The sequence below is a fragment of the Desmodus rotundus genome, chromosome 12 (genome assembly GCF_022682495.2).
Source record: "Desmodus rotundus isolate HL8 chromosome 12, HLdesRot8A.1, whole genome shotgun sequence".
In the NCBI taxonomy this organism is placed as follows: Eukaryota; Metazoa; Chordata; class Mammalia; order Chiroptera; family Phyllostomidae; genus Desmodus; species Desmodus rotundus.
The window spans coordinates 70,070,813-70,082,640 of record NC_071398.1 but is presented as its reverse complement, the minus strand read 5'-3'; the positions used below and the strand labels follow the sequence as shown (position 1 = coordinate 70,082,640).

Below are 11,828 nucleotides of genomic sequence, written 5' to 3'. Positions count from 1 at the left end.
TTGCCAGGACTCAGAGCCCAGGAAACCCTGTTCCAGATCCCATAGTCTTTGCCATAACAGTCTGTTACTGTTCTCTTTCTCCCTGTCTTTCCTTTCTCTCTCATGTTTTTCTTTCTTTGCTTCCCTTTCCTTCCTATCTTCCCTCCTTCCCTTCCTTCCCTCCTTTACTTCCTTCCTTCCTTCCTTCCTCCTGTATTTTTTTGTCTTAGAAAGAGTTGAAATGGTTTACAAACATTTAGCTACAATTTATACTCAAACACAGACACACCCCTTAAATTAATAAAGGGATCAGGGGACAAGGTAAAAGCAGAGGAGGAGGTGAATGTGGCAGGTAGTTCACCTGGGCCCAGAATCTTAAGCTTTCCTCACTTCTGTGTCTTTCTGCTTCCAGTTGCACGTCCAGCATACAATGTCTCAGCAGAAACAGAAGCAGTGCTGCCCCCCACCTCAGCAGTGCTGCCCCCCGCCCAAGCAGTGCTGCCCCCCACCTCAGCAGTGCTGTCCCCCACCCAAGCAGTGCTGCCCCCCACCTCAGCAGTGCTGCCCTCCACCTCAGCAGTGCTGCCCCCCACCTCAGCAGTGCTGCCCTCCACCCAAGCAGTGCTGCCCCCCACCTCAGCAGTGCTGCCCCCCACCTCAGCAGTGCTGCCCCCCACCCAAGCAGTGCTGCCCCCCACCTCAGCAGTGCTGCCCTCCACCTCAGCAGTGCTGCCCTCCACCTCAGCAGACCAAGCAGACTTGCCAGCCTCCACCCAAATGCAAGGAGCCCTGTGTGCCCAAGTGCCGGAAGTCCAAGTAGAAGTAAGCCTGGACATGTGACCAGAGGCCAAGCCCCCAGGTAAATTAGAGAGCAAGAAGTCAACCCCCTCCCTCCAACAGCCAGCTGTCAGCCACACTCACCCGGCTTCTAGATGCAGTCACACTTGGGAAAAGGCAGAGCCAGGATGGCGGCTTCCTCGATGTCTACCACTTACTAAATAGCAGCTGCAATTTCCATCTCAGACAAGGATCTGGTTCTAAACTGTCTAATCATCTTTGCTGACATGTACCTACATCGCCCTCTTGGCTTCTTGAAAACCTAGGCATCATGCCCTGGCACCCTTTCTGATCACCCTTCACTTCTGCTCCTGTTTTCCAAATAATTAAATGTAAATCCTCTGGTACTAATGTCTGATCATTTTGCTGTTTGACAATTTTACACCCCTGCAGATTTTGTATTTCACTCCTTAACCCAGAGCCCCAGGAGAGTGTGGTGTCTAGGTGCAGGGAGAGGGGAAGGCAGGGGGAATACCCTTCTAAGCTGGTGATGCAATGGTCCTGCCCAGAGAAGGAAAAGCAGGGCTCAGAGACACACCCCATATCCACAGAAAGTGAGGATGCCACATGAAACCAGAGATGGGGGTGATGACCACCTGGAGAATATCTGCAAGGAAAAGACAGACTCCTCGTAGGCCAGGAAAGAAGGGAGTTCCCAGCCAAGAACTACATATTAGATGAGAAAGACTGAGGCAAATCAATTGTAATTCAGAGAACACACTCCAAGGACTTATGGGTCAAAAGGAATTGAGGATATAGGCTTCAAAATTCACCCATCAACTAAGGAAAAGACCAAAGTTTCTTCAAGTTAACCAAATGTAGTTAGAAGGCAGTCTATGCAAACATGATATAACAAACACATACACATGCACTGTCAATATTTGATCAAAATCACAGTTCCCACTTTTCTTAGGTTGGGGATTGTCCTGGGCTATTTTCTCCCACCAACTTCCTATTTTCAACTTGCTACATTCACAGGGGACTGAGGTAACCAGATAATTATGACCAACAGGTAATCCAAACTTCTTGTTTCTATTGCTTCTGCTACCCACCCAACCCACTCCATCCCTTTCCATCAAGCCTTTCTCTTGCAAAAAATCTACAAATTATGGTATTTGAATCTTCTCTTCTACATCTACCTCCCCTTTCATGCCTCTGGACTCCAGAGGAATCACTAGGAATCAGCAGCAGTACCAAAAAGGAGCCAGCAGGAAAAATGGCACAAACCGAAGGTCTGGATTATCCCCAACATATATTACAGACTCTGGAGAATGCACAATTAGCTAAAGACCAAAGCTTTTAGCATTGCTTCCCTGGATGGCTGGGTTCTTCTTCCATCAGACCTTCTTCAATGCCTTTAAGCTATGTCCCATCCATCCATCCACATATCCATCATCAATTCCTCTATCCCATCTATGCACCCTTCATAAGCACCACCCCTCCTATTTTCTCAGAATGTGATGGGTGCTGCGAAACAGAAACACAACAGAGGGCCCTGGGCCTCTGGGCTTAACCATGCCCATAAGAAGGCTTAGCTGAAACCCCTGAGATAACAATTAGACAAGGTGGGATCTAATTAAGGGATGACTGGGCAAGACAGGTACCTCATTCCTGCCCTCAGAGTTCAGATGAGACAGAAAGAGAACAATGACAGCTGTGGAGAGGAGGAAGGAGAACTTGGCCATCTCTGTCACCATAGCACCAACCAACCACATGGTTCCCAGAAATGTCTGCCCAATGACGAACACCTGGAGAAGGGGAGATTCAGAGTAGAATGAGAGTGGGACTTGACCAGAAAGGGAGGAGCGCATTCCACAACTGGGCACAGCATGAGCCAATGCCAGGAGTGCCAAGCATGCCCAGGAGGGCCAGCCGTCCAGCATATAAGCCCCATCCATGGTGGTTAGAGAGCATGACCTCCGCAGCCACCTACACCAGCTGGACACCACAGAGGATGGTTCTAGCCTTGTGACCTATGTCTCATAAACATTTCCCTTAGAGTGTTACATTCAACAGAATCTCAAGTATGATATATAAAAAGCATTGAAAAGTGATGTAAACCTTAACTCTCTGAAAATACTGAGAAGTTTTAAACTTTCCCTACCTTTGGATATCTCATTCAACAAAGTCTCCAAATGTCTTCACTCTTACCTCCTCCCCCATACATTGTCTTTCCTCTCTCATGTGGAATCTCACTCCCTCTTTCCTTACCCTCCCTCACTCAGCAACTTAACATAAGGTTTAATTTTGCCTTTCATGGCTCCATTTAGTTCTCTCCTCTACCAATGACCATAACTAGCATATGTGCACTAGTGCTTGTGTGTGGATCCTCTGCTGAGTTTTCTTTTGTGCCCGTTACACTGGGTTTGGATCCCAGAATGACCCTCTTGTGATCTGAAATGACTTACATACTTCTCTAGGTCTCACTTTTCTCAAACGCATTAAGGGGAGAAGAATATCTCTTGAGATTAAAGGGAGGGGTGCATTTCAATGAGACATGTCAATAAATAGCAAGCATAGCATGACCCATAAGAACTGTTTTATCAATGTGAGCTATTGTCTTTATTATTATTCCCCAAGTTTTGACAGAATAGCAAACCCACAGGCAGCACCTTCCTCTTATTCCCACCAGCTTGAGGACATGTGCTCCAGACCTTTAGTGATACAAAGCTGTGAGGGACAGGGCACATTTTGGTGGGGCAAAGGCAAGGACCAATTGAATAGCGTTGAGTGGGTCTGAGTGGGTGCTCACAGGGAGAAATATGACTTAGTCTAGGGCATAATTACCCCATTTGGTGGTTACCCTTTTCTTCCAGAAACTTCCCTTTCTTTAACAACTTCCCACAAAGCTTCCTGCTCTCAAGGCAGTCCTGGGCAGCTCTGGTCCACAGAATTCCCACCTGTCAGTTCACACAGTCAGCCATGTCTTTCTGAGTCAGGCTTTGCTCCCTGGCAGCTAGAACTGAAGCTGTCAAGCTGAGAACACGTTCACAGGGCAGGGACCTGACTGACTTGGTGTGTGCCAAGCATTTATACATGCTGATACTGCCCTGATGAAGTAGGTATTGCTATTCCCATTAGAATGGGGAACTGAAGTTCTGAGAAGTTCCTTACTTGCTCACAGTAATACAGCTGTAAATGGCAGAGCCAAGATTTAAAGTTGGGACCCTCTGGCTCTCTGGTCTGTATTCTTTGCAACATGGCATTGAGCATGCTAATGAGTGGAATCCTCTCTTTCCAGAACTTGCAACGCACCAATCCATTGGGAAGGCAAGGCCAGCATGTTCACACCCAACCTCATACTCATACTTGTTTGCACAGGGATATATACTCATACCTGTTCACACACTCATGTAGATCACACACACAGGGTAGTTATTCAAAGGAAATTCTATAGCTTTGGAGACTGGCACTGAACATGAGGCCAGAAGCTGCCCAGTAATGAACGCCTAGAGAAGGGGAGATTCAGAGTAGAATTAGAGTGGGATTTGGCCAGAAAGGGAGGAGTGCATTCCACAGCAGGGGCCTCTGGAGCAGCATCCCAGAGGCCCCTGCTGTTGCATTGGTCACCTATTTCCTGATGGCATGGAGGACTTAGCTGGGCATTCAGGGTGGGGGCAGGGCCATTGGTGGGCAAGGGATTTGGTATAGTGGCTATTTGCCATCTGAAGTAGTTTTAATATTTTAACTATGGGTTCATCAATACTTGTGTATACCCGCATGTACCTGCTGAATATCATCCCTATGCACACTCACTCTTGCACACTCACACATGCTTCCACCTTCACATTCATATTCCCACACATACACACATTCACAGGCTCTCACAGGAGGTCACAACTCACATAATTGCATGCTCTCAATCACATTCAAATACATGTTTGTACACACTCAGACACCTAGACACAAGCACTGGCATTGTCATTGTCACTGAAGTGCAGTCTCTGTTCTCATGTCCAATGGCTTGCCCTCTCTTTCTCCAGGCCTCTGCCAGCAGTAGTGTCTGACCATCAGCCTTGAGTGCATTTCCACAGAACAGAGATTCCAGGATGAAGGGTGTGGTGCTACATATTCCTAATTAAGAAAGTCCCTGGAAGGAGGTATGTGCAGGAGAAAAAACATCCACCCATCTTGGAACCTGACAGGCCTGAGTTCAATCCCCTCTTCCTTACTTTTCATTGAGTAACCATGGCCAACTTCTGTAAGCTGAAAATGAGGATAACTCAAACTTCAAAGTCTGAATTAGAGACTCAAGCAGATAGGCAGCAGTGGTCTGCCCATCCTTTGTCCCCTTCCCCACAAGCCACCTGGGAAAGTGAAGACACCTCAACCAGGGGGGGACCAGGCACACACCCTGCTCTGCCTAAGGGGGATCCCTGGCTGTTGATGGTGTTCAGAAGAGAGGCTCCAGCTCTAGCCACCACAAATCCTGTGACAGCAGCCCTGCCTGTGGGTGTGGCCCAGTTTGGTTGCTCTGCCTTCCCCTGCATGTTTGGACACGTGGCTCGGATGTCTAGCATTCCTGGGGGAATCACAGACAGACATCTGGCACTGAGATGCAGCAAGCTTGGCCCATGCCCAGGTCTCCTGGAGCACCTCCCGAGTCACTGTGGTGCCACCTGCGTCCATGTGTGCGTGTCAGCACTGTTATTGTCTGGTCTGCCCAGGGCAGAGAACCATCATTGTAGACAATGACTCCTGGCTCCTGGAATTTATTTTAGTCTACCCTGTCTTCCAGAATTTTCACCCCAGCTATTAGGTATTAGACTATGGTGCTTCCATCTCACTCTTCAATAAGATAAGAAGGAAACCATTCTCTCTGCCCTCAGCTCTCTAGGCAGCCCTTTGGCTTGAGTCTTCTGGGTCCCCAAGGTCTGAGGGAACAAAGAGGTCACCTTCAATACCTTCGATGTGTTTTAGGAGGCAGTATAGTTCTAAATTAAGAGCACTGGACAGAGAGGCATGAGACCTAAATTCTTGTCTTGGTTCTGTCCCTGGCCTCCTTGTGATCCTGAGCAAGTCATTTCCTTTCCCTAGGCCTCGGTTTCCTCATCTGCACATGACATTGTGGAGCTTGCAGGGTTCTTTCTCAGCTTCCTTCCCACCCTGACTCAGCATGAGGTAACTCACTGTAATCTTTATTTGATCTCTTCTTCCCCTAATTAGTTTCAGTCACAAAAACCCCTTAAAGAGATAAGGATGGAATGGAGCCACCCAGGTACCAGACATTTTGTATGGCTTCCTTGAAGAGGCACAGAGCAAGTTTAACTAAAGTCCATATCCATATTTTAATAGTCCTCAATACTAAGACTAACTTGCTACCCAACACAGAACCAAAAACACACATAGTCTACGGTGAGATATGTATTGAAAATATATATGTATATACATAATCTGCACAAACATACATATTAAATATTTACACACATATATGTATATATATGTCTATACCCATACATATGTATTTAAAGGTAGTTAATTACTACTATAAGCAATGCACTGTTTTAATGCTGTTATACAATATTTGTTAGTACAAAATAAAATAAAAAATCTTATTTTGCAAGTGAGAATAGTAAGACCCAAGGAGGTAACAAACTTTGCCCCAAGACCACACAGCTAGTAGCTGACAAGCTGGAATTCAAACCTAGGTCTGTCTTTTATTCAAGCTCATCTTTTTTGACTAATTCTACTCTTCCCCCATGGTTAACCTAAAAACTTTTCCTGGGCAAGCAGGGAATGAGCTGTTCTATTTGCATTTCACATAGTGCTTAGTACACAGAGAACTCTGGGTAATGCCCAGTGGAATGCTTGGATGCTACTTTTCGCTTCTGTGGAACTGGCCAGGAGCCCTTTTCCTGCTCATCATGGCCTTGAAAAAAATAAAGACTAAATGGCAAGACAAATGTGCATGAAGCTAGAGCATTGGGGAGAGGGTGAGAGATTAGCTTGTGGTTTTTAAGACCAATTGAGAGCAGTGAGCCACATTTCGTTCAAGTCTTCATGGAATGTCCTTATTCCATCCTCTGCTTGAGATGAGTCAGGATGGTGGCCTATGTCTTAGCTCCCTGCAGACAATGTGTGTGTGTGTGTACATTCATGCATATATGCTCTTCTCTTTGTGGGTAGTCAGGGAAGTGCCACCAGCTACCTTAATCTTAATAAAGTTTCCTGCTGTTTTCCCATCATGTCTTGTATTATAACTGGGCCCCCTGGGAATAGAGATATAAAATAAGAATCTCAGTCTATAGAGGCTCTTTTTGACATTTTTTACAACAGACTGGGGTAGTGAATAGAAGAATGTCAGTTTTGCTATCCAAGGGGGCTGGTGACCATTGGATGCAGGACAGGTGGCATGAAAAGAAGGAAAGTAGAAGGAAGAGACAGGATCAGACAGCAGGGACCAGTGACCTTGTGCAGAGGTGACCAAGGCCAGGCATGTGCTCAGGACACCCACAAGTGCCAACAAAGCAGCACACAAGGTTCACATTGGGGCTGATTACCAATTCCTTCTACCTCCAGATTGGACCAAGAGGGACTATTTGCCCCAGGGCTGGAGTCAGATGATTTTTGTGGGAGAAAAACTAAGAGCTGAGTGGTAATTAATGCTGTCTCTGTGAGAAATCTCCACCAGCTGAAATTAGACATGGTCCTTTGAGGTGACCAGTGGAAACAAATCCCAAGACAGGATGCATGGATCTTCAGCCCAGTTCTCAATCTTTGAGATGCACCTTGCATTTAGAGATCTTTTGCAAATGGTGACTTCCTCTATTTAAGCCCTGTGTCAGAACTAAAATGAAGCCAGAGCAACCTTTAAACAGGATTGTGCTAAAGGCTCAGTTATAGCCAGAGGGGAATGGACCCAGAGCAGGGCACGTAACCAGATCATCGGGTCGGCAAAGTTGGTTCACTGATTCTCAGCACAAGCTCCACTATAAGGGTGCCTTCCTGGCCACTCCTGTCCTGACTTCATGCACAGAGGTATCCATATCTTCACAGTCCAGGGGCACACTCCAGCACCTGCAGGCTTTCCACAAGCTACACCTGTGCTTCATAATTCTTCCCCTACTCTTTCAATAACAGTGCTTTGTTAAAGTAGTGATTATTAAAGGGAAAAGATGGCAGGGGTCTAACAAGGCTTCTGAGGGTTCAGAAGCCTTTTGTGAACCCCCAGGGCAGATTTAAATGTCCTGTGTCTTCTCTAGAGTGCTGCATTCAGCTGACCTGGAGAGTTTCACCTGGTCACTTGTCTTTCTGCTCCGCTCACTGCCTGTTTTTTCAACTTGCTTGGTGAAGGTAGTCCCTCATCAGCATAAGCTGTATTGCTGAAGGTCCTGCATGTTTGGACTACTACGGGGCTCTGAGGAAGTGGTTCTACACTAGGTTGGGGCAGTCTGCAGCTGAGGCCTGCTCCTGGCAGTCACTGTTGTTCTCTCAGCAACCGCTCATTCTGCAGTCCACTGACTCCCTGCAAGAACCACATCATGTGGCCTGTATGTCTGAGCCCTGCCTGTCCACATGCCTTGTTCTGGAAGGATGCAGTGAAGAGGCACAATGAGTACGTAGTTTGGGGAGAAGCCACATGGTAACAGCACAGAGCACAGTCTTAGAATCAAACTGACATGGGCTTGAATTCTGACCCAACCACTTACCAACTACATGACTTTGCATGAGGCACTTAACCTCTCTGGGTTTCAGTTTCCTTGTTTGCAGGGATGGGGTCAACAATGTAGAGAATTGCATTTTATATAGTAGCTGTTTAGTAAATGGAAACTGCTGCAGCGAGAGCTTCTATTGTTCCCCATCCAGGTTGGCTCTCCAGAACTCCCCCATGTCCTTCCCCTCTTCCCACTCTATGCACTGACTCAAACCGGTCTGTCTACATGGAACCCCACTGCCATCTATAGAAAGGTGCTGGCTCCCGTGCAGAAGCAGCCAGACCCTCCCTCGGGGGCTTCTGTGGTCCAGCTTGAGAAGCCATTGAAATCAGAAGAGTATTGGCTGAGGTCCTTAGTCTCTCTGCCTGTAAAGTGAGTTGAGGGATCACTTAGGTGTCCTGGGGCCTCTGAGTCTGTACCAGCCCCTGAGTGAGAACTCTGATGCTATCGAACAATGCTGTGCTGGCTCAGCAGGCCCAGCAGGTGGCACTCTGCCCTAACTACCTAGGGGCTGACGTACCTTGTGGTTTGGCTCAAGGTCTGGTAGCCAGAGTGAGGAAAGAGATGGTTTATTTAGTTTCCTAACCTCAGACAAAAAGTCATTTGTAGGAAAATATCAGTTACCTTCAAGCAGAAGTAACTGTTCTTTACTGTACAGACCCACGTTGCCTTCACTTTTTATCCCCTCCCTTCCTCCTACATCCCACCCCTGGGGGCAGGCACACGCACATCTGCGCATGTGCACACATGGCAAGTGTATGTGTATACACACACACACACACACAGAGTTACCTGTTAGTACACACTGGATTTAAACATTTCTTTCCCATTTGGCCAGAGTCAAGAAGAACTAGGAGTGGAACTGCCTCAGGAGAAAGAATTTAATTCTAGTACATCCCAGTGTAGCAGTCAGGAGGGGCTAAGTGATGTTTCAGGAACCAGTGAGCACCAAATCTCAGTGGCTTCAAACAACAAAAGGCTTTTTTCCTGCTCACCTTTCCTATTCCACAGAGGGTCAGCTGCAGTCTTGCCACACAGTAATTTAATTTCAGCATGCCACCTGGCAGTGTAGCCCAGATCTGGAACACGGCCCCTCCCATGGCAGAGAGCAAAGAGTGCGTGCTAAATTCTAGGCTCTTCCAGTTTAGATTTTATGGGCAAAGCAAGTCACCAGCCAGGGCTGCCACCATCAACGGGGCAGGGAAGGGTACTTCCTGGGAGAGGGGGACACAGGCAACCAAGCATTTATGAACGTAGCACAATCTGCCTCACCCACATAAGAGATTCTGGGATATCTACCCCTTGGAATTATTGATCCCAATGTGGTCTTCTTTTGAACTGTGAGTCTAGAAAACTCAACCAACGTTTATCAAGTTCTTCTATATGCAAAGGACTGCTGAGGCCGTGAGGAGGAGGAAGAACCACAATCCGGCAAGGAAGAAACACAGGCTGCAAACAAAGCACACAGAAGGCCTTTTTGACTGGGGCCAGCATGAAGGGAGGAAGTGCACTAGGAAGGGGGAGCCATTGACGTGGAGGAACCTGGGCTCTGCTTGAGAAGAGGATGTGTGTGCTCCTCCCAGCCACATGTCGGGAGAGCCACGTGTGCAGATACCCTGTACTGCATCGACCTGGTTTGTCTGCACTCACACTCATTGCACATCTATGACAGACAAAGTACAATACTACTGCATATAAGACTCAGAGGAAAGCTGGGAATGTCCTGCCCTCAACAAGCTCACAGTTAACAGAGGGACAGACAGTGGATATTCTATCCCAAATCAGCAGAATCAGTCCTAGTACAGGGGTTTTCTGAGCAAACACAGACGATGAACGTTGCCTGGGTGACACAATGGGAGATGCTCAAGGAAAAAAATGAACTAGTTTCTGAAATTCTAAGATAGTCAGGCACAGATGAGAGGCAGGTCACTCCAGTCAGAGGCAGTAGCTTGTTGGCAGGAGAAAAATGAGAAAAACAGCACATTGTCAAACAAACAAACAAACAAACAAAAAAACCCTGTGAATAAGGCAGCATAGCTTATGGCTGGAGCAGTAGAGGAAGGTGGGCAGAGAGACCAGAAGCCTTCTCAGAAAGGACCAGAATGTGGAGGGCCTTTTAAACCCTGTCAACAACTATGAACTTGATCCAGAGAATCGCTAAAGGGTTTGGGCATGGAATATCTTGGTTACTATGGATACAAGGTATTGTCCTGCCCCTTCCCTTCTCATTCAGTTCTGGTGGATGGCTATGGCAGGGTAGTGTGTTTGTATATCAATCTGTTGAATAAATAACAGGCCAGTCACAGCACAGAGTGGCAGCTCAGAGCTCTGTGAGTCCTGGGGGTCTCAGTCATCACCTGGCACTGTCTCAGGCTGTGTGAGGCAGCCCTTGTCTGCTGCCTTTTGCAGCCACTTCCCCAAAGAAGGTCTCTGTGGTCAGAGAGCAGGGCATTGACTAGACAAACTGGCCCAGCTTGTGGTTTCTGCTAATTTATCTGTTTGGTTTGGTTCCCTATCTCAGCCACCATCACAAAGGCCCCTTTCTCTGACCTGAGGGACAGATCTGAGCCCCAACTCAACATTTCCAGGGCCCAAGGCACAGGGAACAATCAGCCTCCCTCATGAGCAGTGCCAGAAATGAAAATGTCCTCTCTCCCCAACCATCTTCTTCCAGGAAGAGAACTACTGTTCCTCCATGGCTGCCTCTGGCTGGTCTTTGCTTGAGGTTACATCCACTGAGCTCAGTTTGCCAGGAATGGAGATCACAGAGGACTCCTAGGAGAAGAAAGAAAGAAAATTAACAAATAGTTGTCCAGCTCATAGTATACTCTTCTTAAGGACTCCTATACAGAGCAGTCTCTTTGGTTTTATACCTTTAGTCCCATGCCCCCAAATAGGCCTTCTTTGCTATCCTAAACCAGGCCCTGCTTTCCAAAATTACCCATCAGCCAGCCCGCTAACTAGTCACCCAATCATTAAGTCAGTTGGTCAATCATTCAACCAGTCAGTTCAGAAAACTAGCCAGTCAGTCAGCTAGTTTGTGAGCTCACTTCTTATTTATACATTCACTCCTTCCTTCTTTCACTCACTTTCTGACTCACTCACTCAATAACATCCTTTAGTAATTGGACCACCCACTCATTGACTAGCTATTCTATCAGCTGGCCAACCAATTTTTACTAGGGTGTAACTTCTGTCCCAAACATCCTTCCTTCCCTTAAGAATCTAACAGTTTGGCTGGGTACAGAGACACACAACAAACACACAGGTACAAGGGCCTCCTACGAGTAATGGTTGGTTTCAACATAGAACTTCAAGTTTGAGAGAAACACAATGTATGTGGTTGTGATAAACAGG

General features: G+C 47.0%; 1 protein-coding gene across 1 annotated transcript; it reads left to right on the top strand.

Moving 5' to 3' along the window:
- Window positions 1-409: 409 nt before the first annotated feature.
- On the top strand, window positions 410-799 carry LOC128779759 (putative small proline-rich protein 5). The gene has a single exon (XM_053915894.1). The coding sequence runs from the start codon at window positions 410-412 to the stop codon at window positions 797-799; it is 390 nt and encodes a 129-aa protein (XP_053771869.1).
- Window positions 800-11,828: the final 11,029 nt, after the last annotated feature.